Here is an 18,941-nt window from a genome sequence, read left to right as displayed (position 1 = left end):
GAAATTGTAAGTGTGAGTCAAGTTGTAGGAAGTAAGAAAGCAATTCCTTCTTACATTATTACCCATTCACCAGCATCCACATTTAATCAGATTTGAACTACAATGTTAGAATAACAGAGTTGGAAGGGAGCTTGGAGGTCTTCTAATCCAACCCCCTGCTTAAAAAGACAGAGTAGAGTAGAGTAGAGTAGAGTAGAATAGAATAGAATAGAATAGAATAGAATAGAATAGAATAGAATAACAGAGTTGGAAGGGACCCTGGAGGTCTTCTAGTCCAACCCCCTGCTTAAAAAGACAGAGTAGAGTAGAGTAGAGTAGAGTAGAGTAGAGTAGAGTAGAGTAGAGTAGAGTAGAGTAGAATGTTCTTTTTTTTCTTTTTTGTATTTCTTTTGTTATTGGGTTTTTGGTTTTAAAAATGTAAAATGCCTAATAAAAACTATTTTAAAAAATAGAATAGAATAGAATAGAATAGAATAGAATAGAATAGAATAGAATAGAATAGAATAGAATAGAATAGAATAAAAAGAGTTGGAAGGGACCTTGGAGGTCTTCTAGTCCAACCGATTGCTTAGGCAGGAACAAATGATTGTCCAGACAAATGATTATCCAATTTCTTCTTAAAAACTTCCAAAAGTGTTGGAGTATTTACAGCTTCTGGAGGCAAGTGGTTCCACTGATTAATCCATTAATTTAATCCGCTCTCCTCCTATTCATATCAATTGAGACTTCCATAGGAGAATGCAGCCTAAGGGGTATTCTTTGTCTCGTGGTGTTGTTTTAAACAGTGCCTTTGGGATAAACCTATGCGTGTTGAAAATGCTACGTGCACAAGTAACAAACATGTGACAATAATGTGTGAATCGCTTAAAGGGTTTCCTTCAGTCTCTCGAAGTCTAGATTCAGGGTTTCAAAACCATTCTATTGGCATCATATGCACAACTACAGACTTGTGCTCCTAAAAACTTTCTTACTGGAATAGCAATACATTGATGGGAATGTTCATTTGGTTATACAAGTGCTTTCAACACTTCCTAACTTAAAGGACAACACCTCAAGGATTGTTTGCCTGTAACTACATCTTTGAGTTCTTCTAAAGTCCTGATTGGTCATCACTTACCATCATATCTTCAGTCTGCGTCTTTTTAAAAATTTTTTTTATTTTTTTAAAATTTGATTTATATGCCGCCCTTCTCCGGAGACTCAGGGCGGCTTACAATGCGCTAAGCAATAGCCTTCATACTTTTGCATATTTATACAAAGTCAGCTTATTGCCCCCACAAACTGGGTCCTCAATTTACCTACCTTAGAAAGGATGGAAGGCTGAGTCAACCTTGAGCCTTGGCAAGATTCGAACCTGCAGTAATTGCAGGCAGCTGGTCTTAATAACAGGGTGCTTTAGACCACTGTACTACCAAGGCTCTTTAAAAAAATTCTCTTAAAAATTTTTTTTTTGCCAGAGTTTTCTTCAATGACTTTAATCTTCAGGTGACGGTTCTAAAATAGATAAGCTTTAGCCTCATTATTCATTCTCGCAATTGAATGAATGAGTGCGGTTTGATTTTATTTCATCTAGGACGGAGTTCCTTCGCCTTTATTCCAAATTTGTATCGGCAAGGCCTTGGGTGAAAAAAGCCAACACAATCCTAAATTGCATTCACAGTGGGATACAATCAAGGGAGGTACTAATACCACTCTATAAAGCCTTAGTAAGACCACACCTAGAGTACTGTTTTATCCAGTTTTGGTCACCATACTATAAAAAAGATGTCGAGATTCTAGAAAGAGTGCAGAGAAGAGCAACCAGGATGATGAGGGGACTGGAGGCTAAAACATATGAAAAATGGTTGCAGGAACTGGGCATGGCTAGTCTAGTGAAGAGAAGGACCAGGGAAGACAGGATAGCAGTCTTCCAATATTTGAGGGGCTGCCACAGAGAGGAGGAAGGGGGTCAAGCTATTCTCCAAAGCACCTGAAGGCCAGACAAGGAATAATGGATGGAAACTGAACAAGGAAAGATTCAACCTGGAAATGCGGAGGAATTTTCTGACAGTGAGAACAATCAACCCATGGAACAGAAGTTGCCTTCGGAAGTTGTGGGAGCTTCATCACTGGAGGCTTTCAAGAATAGACTGGATTGCCATCTGTCAGAAATGGTGTAGGGTCTCCTGCTTGGGTGGGGGGTTGGACTAGATGACCTACAAGGTCCCTTCCAACTCTGTTAACCTGTTAACCTCTATTCCTTAAGGTTCTTTTAAAACCCATTTCCCTCTTTCTATTCTTAGATAGCGTCATCTTTTATCATTTCATATTAGCATGACAATTAAAGACAAAAAAGAGGCAGTTTGATGTACTGCAATAGTCAAGGTATTAGTTTAGAACCTGGGAGACCATGAGTTCTAGTCCTGCCTTAGGCACAAAACTAGCTGGGTGACCTTGGGCCAGTCCCTTTCTCTCAGCCCTAAGAAGGAGGCAATGGAAAACTTTTTCTAAAAGTCTTGCCAAGAAAATGCAGGGCATAGATTAAGCAGACACTAGGAGGGAGGGAGGGAGGGAGGGAGGGAGGGAGGAAGGAAGGAAGGAAGGAAGGAAGGAAGGAAGGAAGGAAGGAAGGAAGGATGGATGGAAGGAAGGAAGGAAGGAAGGAAGGAAAGAAAGAGGGAGGGAGGGAAGGAAGGAAGGAAAGAAGGAAGGAGAGAGGGAGGGAGGGAAGGAAGGAAAAGAAAGGAAGGAAGGAAAAGAAAGGAAGGAAGGAAAAGAAGGAAGGGAGGAAAGGAAGGAAGGAAGGAAAAGGAAGGATGGAAGGAAAGAAGGAAGGAAGGAGGGAGGGAGGGAGGGAGGGAAGGAAGGAAAGAAGGAAGGAAGGAGGGAAGGAGGGTGGGAGAGAGGAAAGGAGGGAGGGAGAGAGGGAAGGAAGGAAAGGAAGGAAGGGAGGAAGGAAAAAAGGAAGGGAGGAAAGGAAGGAAAAAAGGAAGGAAGGAAAGAAAAGATGAGTAAAAAAAGACAATGCTAAAACCACTTTCAAAAATAATACCACAAAAACAGCCATTGAGACTTTAAAGAATGGTCAAAGGATAGCAACTTTTAAAATGTACATTTCCTCTTGAGACAATACCTTCTTATATAAATCTTTGGCTTTCTTCTAATCCAAAATCTGTTCCAGGAAGTGTGGCTGTATGTAGATATAATCAGAAGTTTTACACAATGCAAACGAGCAAAACTACTAATTAAACAAATGCAATTCTTAAAACAATCCCCTGTGTTAGAGAGAGAGGGGGGGGGGGAAATGACTAGGAATCCTATTTCCTTATGGCACCCCCTATTCCAATATCACAATTTACACCGCTTTTTTTAAAAAAAGTTACATTTTGTTTTTCTTAAGAGAGTAAAAAGAAAAGAAAAGAAACAAAACAAAAAAATAACATACAAAACTATAAAGAGGAAACAAATGAAAAGAATGCAAACTAAGACCGGAAAAACACACACACACACACACACACACACACACACACACACAAACAAAAAACTTGCAAGGTACATGATCCCAGATACAGAGATAAAATCTACACAAGCTTTTCAAGAACCATTCCGCATATTTTACTACAAGAAAATCCCAAACTGATTGTTTTTGTCCAAACAAGACACTGATCTCAATTTAGCTAACTTCTCTTTCGTTTGCTTAAGCAGCTGGGCCTGTTCAGACGTTTTAAACAAGTATCTTTCTTGAAATCCCAATAAGAATCTCCAGGATTGGCCCGGAATAATAAATTACAGGTAGTCCTCAAGTTATGACCACAACTGAACCCAACATTTATGTTGCTAAGTGAGAAATTGGTTAAGTGAGTTTTGCCCTCTTTTACGACTTTCCTTGCCGGATTTGTTAAGTTGAATTGCTGCAGTTCTAAATTAGTAACATGGTTGTTAAGTGAATTGGGTTTCCCCATTGACTTTGCTCGCCAGGAGGTCGCAAGAGGGGATCACGTGACACCCCCCCCAGGACTCTGCGACAGTTACAAATGTGAGTCAGTTGGTCAAGCGTCAGAATCACTTGGCCACGCTGCAATGGTCATAAGTGCGAAAAGGGGTCCTCAGTCACTTTTTTTCAGTGCTGTAACTTTGAATGGTCACTAAGCAAACTTTTGTAAGTCAAGGACTACATGTACAACCTCAGATACGAAGATGATACCACTCTAATGGCAGAAAGCGAAGAGGAACTAAAGAGCCTCTTGATGCGGGTAAAGAAGGAGAGTGGAAAAGTTGGCTTGAAACTCAACATTAAGAAAACTAAGGTCATGGCATCCAGGCCCTCTCAACTCCTGGCAAATAGATGGGGAAGAAATGGAGGGGGTGACAGGTTTTATTTTCCTGGGCTCCAAGATCACTGCAGATGGGAACTGCAGCCAAGAAATTAAAAGAAATTTGCTCCTGGGGAGGAAAGCCATGGCAAATTTAGACAGCATACTAAAAAGCAGAGACATCGCCTGCCAACAAAGATGCGTATAGTCAAGGCTCTGGTTTTCCCAGTTGCAATGGATGGCTGTGAAAGTTGGACCATAAGGAAGGCTGAGAAGGCCAAAGAATGGAGGCCTTTGAACTCTGGTGCTGGAGAAGACTCCTGTGAGTCCCTTGGACTGCAAGGCGATCCAACCGGTCAGTCCTAGAGGAGATCAACCCTGATTGCTCTTTAGAAGGCCAGATCCTGAAGATGGAACTCAAATCCTTTGGCCACCTAATGAGAAGGAAGGACTCACTGGAGAAGAGCCTAATGATGGGAACGATGGAGGGCAAAAGAAGAAGGGGACGGCAGAGAACGAGGTGGCTGGATGGAGTCACTGAAGCAGCCGGCGTGAGCTTCAATGGACTCCAGAGGATGGTAGAGGACAGGAAGGCCTGGAGGAACGTTGTCCATGGGGTCGGGATGGGTTGGACACAACTTCACAACTAACAACAAACCCGATGGGAGCCATTCCGTTGAAGAGTGTTCGTGGTGGGTTATGATGTAAAGATTACAAAATAAGAAAAATAGCAATTCTGGGGAATCACAAATGAAATGAGATCCTAATAATATAGAGAGGTTCCACCAGATTACAGGTAGGCAGTCCTTGATTTACAATAGTCAGTTTAAAGGCCATTCAGAGTTATAGAGGCACTGAAAAAAGCAACTTACAGCCATTTTCCACACGACTGTTGCAGCTTCCCCATGTTATGTGATCAAAATTCAAGCTCTTGGTAACTGACTTACACTTATGACCGTGGCATTGTCCCGAGGTCATGCGATCCCCCTTTTGCGACCTTCTGATGAGCAAAGTCGATGGGAAAAGCAGATTCACTTAACAACCGGGTTACTCATTTAAGAACTGCAGTGATTCACTTAACCACAATGAGAAGAGAGGTCGTCAAATAGGGGCAAAACTCAACTGAAGAAATCTTTCGCTTAGCAACATAAACATCGGGCTCAATTGTGGTCATAAGTGAAGGACTTACTTATACTTATGACGGTTGCCCTGTCCCGATTCCCTTTTGCGACCTTCTGACGAGCAAAGTCAATGGGGGGAAATCAACGTTCACTTAACAACCGGGTTACTAACTGAACAACTGCATCGATTCACTTAAAAACGGGGGCAAGAAATGGGGCCAAAGCTCCCTTAACAATTGTCTCGCTTAGCAATGGAAGCCTCTGTCGTAAGTCGAGGGCTACCCCCTTTCTGAAGTGGCACCCGTTGGTAGGTAAACCTTTCCTTTCCTTGTCTTGTTCTTCTTCTTCCTGATCAGAAAAGAAAACTCAGGTCTAAAAGGTTTCGTTTTCATTCATTTAATTCAGAGAGTCAGGATGAGAAAAGGTGAAGGAAGCGAATGGCTCAATGCTTTTTATGGAACCCGGTCGAAGGGAACAAAGTCTGCACAGTATAATTAGCCGCTTTGACCTGGGACGTTGCCTAGTATTGTGGTTATGCTTCCACCTACTGTTGGGTAAAGCCCAGCCTGGAATGACTTGGAGAAGACAAGGAGGCGTGGCTTAGCTTACCTTCATAAAAAGGCCAACAGGTAACAGATGCTTCCCACAGGGAGGTGAACCTGCCTCATCCAAAGGATGCCTAAATTTGAAGAGGGCCCCAGCTCACCTTGGATCACCTGCTAGGAGCTGACAACGTCTTGAGAGCTCTTTCGTTCCATCTTCTGGGTTCTAGCTGATCAGCACCTTCTCTGGTACTTTTGAGCCCGGTCTTTGGGATCCGCTGGTTGAGCTGCCTTCCAAGAAATCCAGTGTCCTCCCACTGTCCTTCCCTGGTCCAAGGAAGAGGAAGCCACAAAATGGGAAAAGTGAGTACATGGGGGAATTTGGGAACGATGAAGAATCCACAGTTGGCTTCTCTGAGGTTTGAAGATGAAGGAGCTTTCTTTTTATGGGGGTGGGGAGGTGGGGAGAAGTAACGTGCAGCAAAATTTTACCAAGAGGTTTTTTTGGATTAAGGAGCTTGGTTTTCGGGCAACCTGAAGACACTTTTGGAAGAGAGAGAGGGAGGGAGGGAGAGAGAGAGGGAGGGAGGGAGAGAGAGAGGGAAGGAGGGAGAGAGAGAGGGAGAGGGAGGGAGGGAGGAGAGAGGGAGAGAGAGAGGGAGGGAGGGAGGGAGAGAGAGAGGGAGAAAGGGAGGGAGGGAGAGGGGGGGGAGAAAGAGAGGGGGCAGAGAGAGAAAGAGAAAGAGAGACTATATAAAATACTTCTGATTTTGATGCAGAATTTTAAATCTAAGCATTAGGTGGAAATTAGGTCTCTCTCATCTATCACTCAGGATTATCTAGATGAGATCATCTAGATAATCTTGTCATTATCTAAATGACAATATTTCTCCAAGATCTCATGTAAACAATAACTGAACAGAAATAACAAAGTTGGAAGGGACCTTGGAGGTCTTCTAGTCCAACCCCCCGCACAAACAGGGGGTTGGACGTATCACTGAAATAATACCTCTACGTATCATTTCAGACAAAGGGGCTGTCCAATCTCTTCCTCATTGATCCTTCTCACTATCTGCAACTCAGCCTTTTGGCTGGAGAAATCAGATGGGGAAACTGTAACGTCTTCTGAACGGATGGTCCTTTCTTTGAATTCAGTCATCTTAAAAAGCCTCAGCTGGGAAAAGGATCCTGATCCATGTCTCATTTCAAGGTTTTTTTTTTTTTTAAATCACTTGGCCAACTCAGCCAGCCTAACCAGAACGACCCTTGAGATTGCCGAAACGGAAAGAAGCACCCTAATATCTACAAATGAAGGCCATGGCACGTTCAGAAGTTCAGAGAGCTGATATCATTGATTCTCAGGAACTCATGGATCCTGGCCGCTGTATCTATTGCGGCAATAGATATTTTTAGGCTTCCTGGTGGTGAGATCTGCATATAAGTGGGGCAATCTTTGGGTGATAGTTATGTACCTCTGGAAGTTTTTAGGAAGAGAATGGATAGTCATCTGTAATGATGGGTTAATTAATTGCAGACATTTGCATTCGATGTTCGTTGTGGTCCCTCCCAGCTCTGTACCTCTAGGCTTCTATAACTGTAACTCTTAAGTGCTAAGACAGCAGAAGAAAAACCTGGTCCTGTCCAAGACAAAAGAGTTGGAAGGGACCTTGGAGGTCTTCTAGTCCAGCCCCCTGCTTAGGCAGGAAACCCTACATCATTTCAGGTAAATGATTATCCAACATCTTCTTAAAAACTTCCAGTGTTGGAGCATTCACAATTTCTGGAGGCAAGCTGTTCCACTGGTTAATTGTTCCCACTGTCAGGAAATTTCTCCTTAGTTCTAGGTTACTTCCTTCCTTGTTTAGTCTCCACCCATTGCTTCTTGTCTTGCTCTCAGGAGCTTTGGAGAATAGGTTGACCCTGTCTTCTTGTGGCAACCTTTCAAGTCGTGGAAGATAGCTATCGTGTCACTCTAGTCCTTTTCTATTAGTCTAGACCCGTGATGGCAAACCTATGGCAGTGTGCCACACGTGGCACGTGGAGCCATATCTGTGGGCACACGAGCGTTGCCCTAGCTCAGCTCCAGCACATATGTGTGCGCTGGCCAGCTGATTTTCAGGCCTTCTGGGCCCACCGAAAGTTGGGAAATGGCCATTTCTGGCCTCCGGGAGGGTGGGGAGGCTGTTTGAGTCCTCCCCAGACTCCAAGAAAGACACTGGCGCCTGGGGAGGGCGAAAAACAGGCCTACCGGGCCCACCGGTAACCTTTTTGCCGTTGCGTGCCAAAAGCAGTGGGGGGGGGGTCGCACGCACATGCACGGGGGAGCATTGAATTATGAGTGTGGGCACGCGTGTGTGCAACCCCTTCACGCACTTCCTCCGCTTTTGGCACGTGATGGCAAAAAGGTTAGTCATCACTGCCCTAGACACAATTAGGTCCCTTAATTGTTCATCATACAGTTTATCCTCTAGACCAGAGGTGTCAAACTGGCATCCTACAGGCTGGATGCGTCGTGCTCAGGCCACGCCTACCCCAGCTCCGCAAAGGGGAAAAACATCGCGATATGTCACATGATGCTAGCGTGATGCCACAAGTTTGATACCCGTGCTATAGTCCCTCTGTCATCTTTGTTGCTCTTTTTTTTTTTTTTGCTAAGTTTGGAGAAAAGGATGAACTGAGTCCAATAGTGTGGAGCAGTGCAATATTTGGAAATCTCCCAAATAGGAGAAGATGGGATTTGAGACGATACAGTGGAGAAACGAATGCTCGTCGTTGAAAATATTTTTCCTTTCTGTAAAATCCTCAAGCAGTAATTAAATTTAGGAATGTTTAAGCTAAATTATGGGACTCTTGGTAATACCAATTAGAGAAAAAATGGTATACAAAGGTTTATTTTTTTAAAAAAAAACAACCACAGAGAGAAAAATAATTAAAAGACCTATCAACGGTACTAGACAAAATAAAAACAAATGATATGAATGACTGTTTGCAAAATGAAAACAAAAGGGTTTTTTAAAGGATTTTCAACTGCATCCCATATTGCTATGGCAACCAGAAATGCAGCTGGTGAACTGATCCTCTCCTACCAGATATGACCATGCCTAAGCAATGCAATAATCTAAGTCTCAAAGAATCTGGAAAGGAATGGAGTCGGCCACTGGCTGGTTGTTTAACAGAGTGGATTGCAATTTTATAGATCAATTACGATCTGGGAAGTTATGTATATAAAAATGGTGAACTCCATCCCACACAGTCTGTCTACCCGTAAAACATAAACGATTCATTGAGTTCGTAGAGGTTTATTTCTTTCATCCATTCGCTTCCCTGTCCGGATTTTTAGTTGATCTGGTTTGGTTTGCAAAGAAATGTTTAAACAGATATCTCAGCAATCCAATCGTTGTATTGTTTTTGGCTTGTGGTGGCCACACTGACGCAATTGTTATAACCCGAAGGTCAAAGGAACGCACGATCTTCATTCTAATAACAGCTAACTCAGAGCACATTTCCAGATTAAAGTTTTGCAGGATTGTTACAAAAAGGGGTTCTAGAATTTCACACCGTTCTCCAAATTGCAAGGAGAACATGAGGTAGTAAAGGCAAAAGGGAAGTTTTTTGGGGGGGTGAGTGGGTGGGCTTGGCTTGCAAGACGGAGTCCTTTTAATGGGCCTCGTGAAAATAAACCGGTGACTTAACTTAAAATAAGTCCAACTAACTTTCCTGCTGAATTATGTTTCTTTTTAGAAAAAATCGGATATCTATTCAATAGAGATAAGTGGGACCAAGGATGTGGATGATGGATACACGGAAGACGAAAAGGAAAAAGATTTGAAAGGCAATAAGAAGAAAGACAAGACCGAAGAGCTTAAGAAAGAGCTGGATTTGGTAAGTGACTCACAGATACCAGCATACATTCTTGTTAATTCACGGTTGCACGGGGTTAAATTGGTAGATCGAATATAAGATCTCTTGTTTTCCTGAATATTTTTTTTTTTTAAGGAAGACGATTATTAATACAAAAGTTTCAGTCTTGGAACAGGAAGTAATTTGCTTCTCAAATGACTCATCTTTGGGACAACAAATAGTTTTGTGCCCTTACTCTCTGAACGCAAATAGTGTTCCATATGCAAGTTAATTGCATTTCAATTAGGTAGGCAAATACTGTCATTACCCTAATTTTGTTAAGCCGATGCCTCCATCCACAAATCCTCAGACTTCAGTTCCAAAGCAGATCTGCTTAACAAAGCTGCCTTCGCCCTTGACAAATTGGTCCCAGATCTATGAATGAAGGCAACAAGATCGCGCAAAGGGAAGAGAGGCGTAATCCACTTCTGGCCCATTCAATTAAATTAGGAAAATCGATGCCTTCTCTGGCCACAACATTTCCGCAGTGCCGTGAACCTTAATCGTCGAGATAGGCAGAAAAACACTTTGAGATGCCTCTGCAAACAATTTGCCACCCTTGTTACAACGGAGATACCAATCAGTTGCAATCTTGAATTTTCTCCTTCCTTCATGCCAAGTCTTGTTTTGTCAGGCTCCACCCAAGATTTCATCAGGAAGATTAATATCCATTTGGAGAGAAACAGGGGGGGAAAAAAAGGAGAGAGAGAAATTCCAACTCTTCAATGTATTACTCCTTGGAAAGGCTCCGGCGTCTTGGCTCAGGGATCTGGCTATATCGGGTGGTTTCAAATGTGTGTAAATCATCTTGCATTAGCCACGTTCAGCTAAAGCAAAGCAAATGCTGCTCCAATAACATTATCACAGGCTCTGCAACCATGTCAATTAGATACACATCTGTCCAGCAGCTGACATGGTGTTGCTTTCAGCAGATTGTTATTTTGGAGATGCTGCTGGGTATTTGGAAGTCGGTAGAAGCTATCCATATCCCCAGATTCATGCCACCCATAATAATTCCTTAAATCACCCTCCTTCAATGAAAAGCTCTCCACATATGTGTGTGTCTTATCCCAGGGGTTTCCAAACCTGGCCACCTGAAGACTTGTAGACTTCAATTCCCAGAATTCTCCAGCTGGGGAATTGTAGACTTCAATTCCCAGAATCCCCAGAGTCTTCAAGTGGCCAAATTTGGAGACCCCTCTCCTACCCCACGTTCCTGAGAGGATGGGATTGTCTAGAACGATGGGAAGGAAAGGGTAACACATCTTGAAGACGTCTAATGGGGAAAAGTTTTAGATTTGGACTAAAAGAGACCTTGGAGTTTCAAAGGGGATGGGGGAGGGGATAAACGAATTTGGGAATAAGAAGGTATCTTAAATGTTGCAATATCTCCCAAATCCCTTCTTTGACTCTGCATTTGTGATTAAGCTTTACCCAGTTTGAAGGATCATAGTTAAATCCATGGGGCAACCTTATTATCTCTTTGTTCCTCTTCATTCTTTGAAAAATGGAAGCTTTTCCTCCAAACTGGTTCCCAGTCAACATTTATTCTTAGTCCCTCTTTTACTTCAAGAAGCATTAAACAGCAGGAATCTATCTATTATCTACCTATCTATCTATCTTCTATCATCTGTCTATCATCTATCTGTATCTATCTATTTGTCTTTCTGCTGTCTGTCTCTCTGTATCTATCTATCTATCTAGCTATCTATCTATCTATCTATCTATCATCTATCTATCATCTATCTGTCTGTCTGTTTGTCTATCTATCATCTGTCTATTTATCATCTGTCTATATCTATCTATCTATCTATCTATCTATCTATCTGTCTATCTATCTATCATCTACTGTCTATTTATCATCTGTCTATCTCTATCTATCTATCTATCTATCTATCTATCTATCTATCTATCTATCTATCTATCTATCTACTGTCTATTTATCATCTATCTATCTCTATCTATCTATCTATCTATCTATCTATCTATCTATCTATCTATCTATCTTTCATCTGTCTATCTACCATCTCTCTCTCTCTCTCTCTCATCATCATCATCTATCATCTATCTATCTCTATCTCTAAAAAGCATTCTTTTAATTTAGCCAAGATTAGTTTTGTTTTGTTTTTTTGCTAATTTGCAATTCCCATATATGAATTAACCTTGGTGAAAATTGGCCCTCACCAGATGCAACTTGCTCCCCTCCAAGAGAAAACAAAACAATGCAGAGGGACATTTTCTTCAAGTTCGGTCTAGTGGTTGGATTGGGAGGGAGGAAACTATGAGTTCTAATCCTGCCTTAGGCACAAAGCCTGTTGGGTGACTTTGGGCCAGTCACTTTCTCTTAGACCAGGAAGAAGAAGGCAAGGACAAAACACTTCTGAAAATGCTGCCAAGAACTGCATGGACTTGTCTCTCGAGTCACCCAGATCAGGTCTGATTTGAAAATACCCAAATCAATACTGACAACATCATTTCAATATTCAGCTAGATGGCAGCACTTAGCTGACCTTGGTTGATGTAAAAAAAGCTAAACCTGGATTGCACCTACTTAGTTCTTGGGTGAAGGACTATTGGAAAATCAGAGAAGTGAAGGATAAGTTGGAAAATGGAGCAAAAATACCTTTTGGGAGAAAACAAGGACAAACTCCTTTTGAGGTCGTCAAGAAAACTACAGGGATGTCTCCATGAAGCCTTCAGAAGTCAAACTTGACTAGAGAGTGAATGTATTTAGAAGGTTTATGTTCTCCAGTGGACCTTAAGATGAAGTCTATTTTAGTATTATAGGGACGCAGTGACTCAGTGACTAAGACGCTGAGCTTGTTGATCGAAAGGTCGGCAGTTCAGCGGTTCGAATCCCGAGTGCCGTGTAATGGGGTGAGCTCCCGTTACTTGTCCCAGCTTCCGCCAACCTAGCAGTTCAAAAGCACATAAAAAATGCAAGTAGAAAAATAGGGACCACCTTTGGTGGGAAGGGAACAGCGTTCCGTGCGCCTTTGGCGTTAAGTCATGCCAGCCACATGACCACGGAGACGTGTTCGGACAGCGCTGGCTCTTCGGCTTTGAAACGGAGATGAGCACCGCCCCCTAGAGTCAGGAACGACTAGCACATATGTGCGAGGGGAACCTTTATCTTTACCTTTATTTTAGTATTGCTAGGTGAGATTTCTGATTTATGTTTACTTTGGTATTGAGTCATAATTCATTCCCACATAAAAGTCACAAAATGAATCATTTAAAAAATCTCTTAATCTGGTGCGAGGCAATAGCGTGTAAAGCAAGTCAGACAATTTAGTTGGTTCTCTGAGGAAATTTGGCTCTCGCCGGATAATTTCCAAGATAAGTTTGTCACAAGCAACTATTTAGGATTCCCGAGTTACCATTTCAGCCAAGTCTTCAGAAAAAAACCCACCAAAACTTAATAACTTAGATTGCTTGATCCTTATATATGGTTGTGCTTTCAGATGCTGCTTTATATTTATCTTATCTCTCGATAAGAACAGGAGGAATTGCAGTACATCTTCCGTTTTAAGCAAGACATCATTGCAAAATTTTGCCAGGGCACAATTCTGGATAAAGGAGACATTAACATTTGTGAATAACCATAGAAGGATTTTTCAGTAGGTTAAAAGAATTTTAATAAGATAGAGTACAGCTCAGAGGTGGGTTTCAACAGGTTCTGACCAGTTCTGGAGAACCGGTAGCGGAAATTTTGAGTAGTTTGGAGAATTAATAATAAAAATTCCGACTGGCCCCACCCCCATCTATTCTCTGCCTCCCAAGTCCCAGCTGATTGGAAGGAAATGGGAATTTCGCAGTATCCTTCCCCTGGATCGTGGAGGGAATGGAGATTTTACAGTATTATTCCCCGGGAGTGGGGTGGGAATGGAGATTTTACAGTATCCTTCCCATGCCATGCCCACCAAGCCACACCCACAAGCAATGCTATACCCACAGAACCGGTAGTAAAAAAAATTGAAACCTACCACTGGTACAGCTAATATATTTTGGGGGAGCTATAATAAGCAGGTGCACTATAACAAGATGTGACAAAGGAAACTCATCAACTATTATATGGATACATATTTTGTATTTGTGACAAATGCCGAGTCAGTTGTGCTTGGAGAAGCACATTATCCTAATAAAACCAATAAATAAAAAGCCTTAATCATCTGCCTTTTTTTCTTACCCTTTCAGGATGACCATAAACTCAGCATTCAAGAACTAGAAGAAAAATATGGCACCAGCATCATTAAAGTAAGTAAATGTTGGCCAGAGAACATTCATAAATGTTACGGTTGAGCAGTGCAATGCTATTAAAATCTATTTAGTTCAGTGTGTCGCTAAAAATAGCATTTGTGCTCTCGTCCTTAAAATAACGTTCTTGAAATGTTTGTTGCAATTGTAATCCATAATTGCCTGTTCTTAGGTTTCAGGCCAATTGTGAGTGTGCTGGGCACGCATGTGTGTTTGTGTGTGTTTGTGTAAATGAATCTAATCTGTACAGACAAGCACAGAGAGATAGACCAACATCAGCTCAATGTTAAATTGCATTAACATTTCCTTCCCCCTTTATTCCTTCTGGATAAATGGGATGCGATATGGAATAAAAATATGAAACTTACTTTGTCAACCCCCTACAAGGAAAACATTTATAAAATGGTCTATCGTTGGCATATCCCCCCGACAAGAAAGTTTCCGGGAGCCTCCCCGGCATGTTGGAAGTGCGGGAATGGTAGCGGGACATACTATCACCAATGGTGGATGTGTCCCAAAGCAGGCAAATATTGGTCGAAGATTCGGAATTGGATAGTGGAAATTACAGGATATAATATAGAGCTGAAACCAGAGACTTTTTTATTGGGAATGAAACCAGATAAAATTTCTAAGGAAAAATGGTACTTGATCCTCCACATTATTATCGCAGCTAGGATATTATACGCACATGAATGGAAAAAACGAATTAATACCCACAGAGAATAAATTGATCTGGAAAATTACAGACTGCGCAGAGGCAGATCGGTTAACGAAATTACTTAGGAACCAAAATGATTATGATTATTACGAATGTTGGAATTTATGGTATATTTGGGTGAAAGGAAAGGGAGGGAAATGAAACGAATTTCATTAGTGGTATAGGCGCATATTTTTATACCTTAGTTGCAATAATTTTGTAGGTATATATGTAAAGCATTGTTTTTAAAAATGGAAATAAACTTTGTAAAAACAAACGAACATTTCCTTCGCCCAAGTCACCGGTTTGGTCAATGTCCCCCCCCCATTCCCGGCTCATCAATTTCAGATTGGCTTTTGAAGTTGCAGGAGTGTTGAGCTGTTGATTTTAACTCTCTCCCTTGTCTGCTTAAAGGGTCTCACAAGTGCAAGAGCAGCGGAGATCCTGGCCCGCGATGGCCCCAACGCTCTCACGCCCCCCAAATCGACCCCGGAAATCATCAAGTTCCTCAAGCAAATGATAGGAGGCTTCTCCCTTCTCTTGTGGGTCGGAGCCATCCTCTGCTGGATCGCTTTCGGCATTCAATATTCTCAAAAAGTTGCTTCGGCGAAGGACAACGTGAGTTTTATGCTGCTTTCTTTTCTCTTTTTTTTTCCGCAATAGCACTTAGACTTATATACCGCTTTATAGTGCTTTACAGCCCTCTCTAAGTGGTTTACAAAGTCAGCCTCTTGCCCCCCCCCCAACAATCTGGGTCTCCTCATTTTTACCGACCTCGGAAGGAGGGAAGGCTGAGTCAACCTTGAACCTGGTGAGATTCGAACTGCTGGCAGTGAGCAGTGAGTTAGCCCTGCAGTACTGCATTCTAACTACTGCACCACCATGGCTCGCCCTTCCTTCCTTCCTTCCTTCCTTCCTTCCTTCCTTCCTTCCTTCCCTTCTTCCTTCCTTCCTTCCTTCCTTCCTTCCTTCCTTCCTTCCCTCCCTCCCTCCCTCCCTCCTTCCTCCCTCCCTCCCTCCTTCCTTCCTTTCTTCCCTTCTTCCTTCCTTCCTTCCTCCCTCCCTCCCTCTGTCCCTCCCTCCTTCATTCCTTCCTCCCTTCCTCCCTTCCTTCCCTTCTTCCTTCCTTCCTTCCTTCCTTCCTTCCTTCCTTCCTTCCTTCCTTCCTTCCTTCTGTCCTTCCTTCCTTCCCTTCTTCCTCCCTCCCTCCCTCCCTCCCGCACTTAGCAATAACAGACTTATATAATGCTTTATAGTGCTTTACTGCCCTCTCTAAGCGGTTTACAGAGTCAGCATCTTTCCCCCAACAAACTTTGTCCTCATTTTACCCACCTCGGAAGGATGGGAGGGTGAGTCAACCTTGAGCCTGGTGAGATTCAAACTGCCAAATTGCAGTCAGCTGGCAGTCAGCAGAAGTAGCCTGCAGTACTGCACTCTGACCACTGCGCCACCACTTGTATCAATGACTTGACTTTTATTTAGTGATGTTCAAAGTTGCAAGGACTTTGAAAAAAAAGGGACTTATGATCGTTCCTCATGCTTACGACTGCCGCATCATCCTCATGATCAAAATTCAGCCCCTTGGCAACCGGGATGTATTTACAATTTAAGAGTTCAACCATCCCGAGGTCATGTGATCGCTATTTGCCACCTTCCCAGCCATTTTCCGACAAACAAAGTCAGTAGGGGAACTGAATTCACTTAACAACCAACGATTCACTTAACGACTGCAATGATTTGCTTACCCGTGGAAGAAAAGGTAATAAAATCAGGTGCGAGCCATTTGAAATCAGGTGCAAGCCATGGTTGCGCAGTGGTGAGAGTGCAGTACTGCAGGCTATTTCTGCTGACTGCCGGCTGCCTGCAATTTGGCAGTTCGAATCTCACCAGGCTCAAGGTTGACTCAGCCTTCCATCCTTCTGAAGTGGGTAAAATGAGGACCCAGATTGTTGGGGGCAAATATGCTGACCACTTAGAAAAGGCTGCAAAGCACTGTAAAGCGGTATATAAGTCTAAGTGCTATTGCTAAGTGCTTGGCAACAGAAATTCTGGTCGTAAGGACTGTCAAGGACTGTCTGTATAATATTTTTATTGGGGACTCCATGTTTCATGATTGTTGCACCGGGGGAATAAAACCAGTGATGGGATTCAAGTAATTTAACAACCGGTTCTCTGCCCTAATGATTTCTTCCAACACCCAGTTTGCCAAACTCCTCAGAAAGTTAACAACCGGTTCTCCCGAAGTGGTGCGAACCGGCTGAATCCCACCACTGAATAAAACGTTTCTTCCTGCAATAGAGAAAGCTGGCACGATAAAGTTGTAATCTTTATTGAATGTAGGAGCAAACATTGTGTCTAAAATAAAACAAGAACGAGTGAACTTGATGGTAAGATGGCCAATAGTGGAAGTTTTTTTATGGAAATCTTTACTATTGTTCTTTCAACATAAAGCGGATAAGGCTGTCTTTAGTCTAGCTTGGTTCCCGGTAATTTCATGGGCACGTCCAGATATGATCATTATTATTTTTGGCAGCAGCAGATGAGGTGTTTGTTATGGTTTTGCCCTGTGGTGTTTTATCACCTTCTCGGTCTAGCCTACAACTTGGTATCCTGTCCAACGATCAGCCGGTTTCAACCAGCTTATCTTTTCAAAATCGGGCAAGATCTCCTAAATGCAGCCACTTAGCTTGGTCCTTCTTGGCTATGAATCAGCTAAAGCAAAACGTAGATAAAATTAAGGACCAGTGAGTTCATTACGGAGAATTCTCAGGTAATCAGGGTAAAGGTGGCATATATTACGGAGGGCGGGGTGGATTTTCAGCGCTGCTGAATTTTAAGACCCCGTTCACCCCTTAGCAAACCTGACTACTCTTAATCTTTGACTTCCTGGTTCAACCACCCCTCCTGGAGAACAACATCACAAGGTCTGGTGTGACTTTCAAGCAGATGGAAGTTGTAATACTCGGCTGAAGATCGTCAGCGGAGTTGTGTGTTTCCATTACGCTGCTTTGCGATTTTGTTTTCTTATTCATTTCAATGACCACGAGTCCTGATTCCCTTGTAGCTAAACAACACAATCATAGGCCTCGAAGGGAGCTTGGAGGCAGTGGTGGGATTCAATTTTCTTTTACTACCGGTTCTGTGGGTGTGGCTTGGTGGGCATGGCAGGGAAAGTATACTGCAAAATCTCCATTCCCACCCCACTCCTGGGGGAAGGATACTGTAAAATCCCCATTCCCACCCCACTCCAGGGGAAAGATATTGCAAAATCTCCATTCCCACCCCACTCCTGGGGGAAGGATACTGCAAAATCCCCATTCCCATCCCACTCCAGGGGAAGGATACTGCAAAATCCCCATTCCCATCCCACACCAGGGGAAGGATATTGCAAAATCTCCATTCCCACCCCACTCCAGGGGAAGGATACTGCAAAATCTCCATTCTCACCCCACTCCTGGGGGGAAGGATATTATAAAATCTCCATTCCCTCCCCACCCCACTAACCTGCTTTCCAGCTCCATTCTCCTGTGCAGGGCAACAAAAGAAGACCCAGCCAATCAGCTGAGACTTGATCAGCTGGGACTCGGGAGGCAGCGAATAGATTGAGGGCAGGGCCAGTCAGAGGTGGTATATGCCGGTTCGCCGAACTACTCAAAATTTCCGCTACCGGTTCTCCAGAACCGGTCAGAACTGGCTGAATCCCACCTCTGCTTGGAGGTCTTTTAGTCTAACTTCCTGCACAGAAGATCTTTTATTCCATCCCAGACAAATGGTTATCTGATCTTTTCTTGAAGACCTCCAGTGATGGACATTTCCTCTGCATGCAGATTAGAAGATACCACATCGCCATTTTATTCTGACTGATTTATTCTCGTGGCTTTCGAAGACTTCTGTAAAAAAAAATTGCTTTTGTTTCTGTCTAACCTGGATGATCTTCCTTTCCAGCTCTACCTGGGTGTGGTCCTTGCATTGGTTGTCATTTTGACCGGGATGTTCGCTTATTATCAAGAAGCTAAGAGCACGAACATAATGGCCAGCTTCGGCAAAATGATCCCACAGGTGAATTTCCTATAATGATTAGTGTACTAATGCATCTAAGAAGAGGTACTTAGACATTTTATTATTATTATTT

The 18,941-nt window shown here is 42.8% G+C and overlaps 1 protein-coding gene across 1 annotated transcript in view; it reads left to right on the top strand.

Annotated features, from left to right (window-relative positions):
- Window positions 1-5,861: 5,861 nt before the first annotated feature.
- Window positions 5,862-18,941, top strand: part of ATP12A (ATPase H+/K+ transporting non-gastric alpha2 subunit) — a 42,242-nt gene continuing 29,162 nt past the window's right edge. Inside the window, exons 1-5 of the mRNA XM_034422002.2 lie at window positions 5,862-6,318; window positions 9,697-9,837; window positions 14,053-14,112; window positions 15,224-15,427; window positions 18,755-18,868. Coding sequence (XP_034277893.2) covers window positions 6,310-6,318; window positions 9,697-9,837; window positions 14,053-14,112; window positions 15,224-15,427; window positions 18,755-18,868 — 528 coding nt within the window. The 5' untranslated portion in view covers window positions 5,862-6,309. The remainder of the gene's footprint in view (window positions 6,319-9,696; window positions 9,838-14,052; window positions 14,113-15,223; window positions 15,428-18,754; window positions 18,869-18,941) is intronic.

Source organism: Pantherophis guttatus, chromosome 9 (assembly GCF_059756535.1).
Source record: "Pantherophis guttatus breed Tessera chromosome 9, ASM5975653v1, whole genome shotgun sequence".
Taxonomy (NCBI): Eukaryota; Metazoa; Chordata; class Lepidosauria; order Squamata; family Colubridae; genus Pantherophis; species Pantherophis guttatus.
The sequence above is the reverse complement of the archived record's forward strand: the minus strand, read 5'-3'. Positions and strand labels throughout refer to the sequence as shown.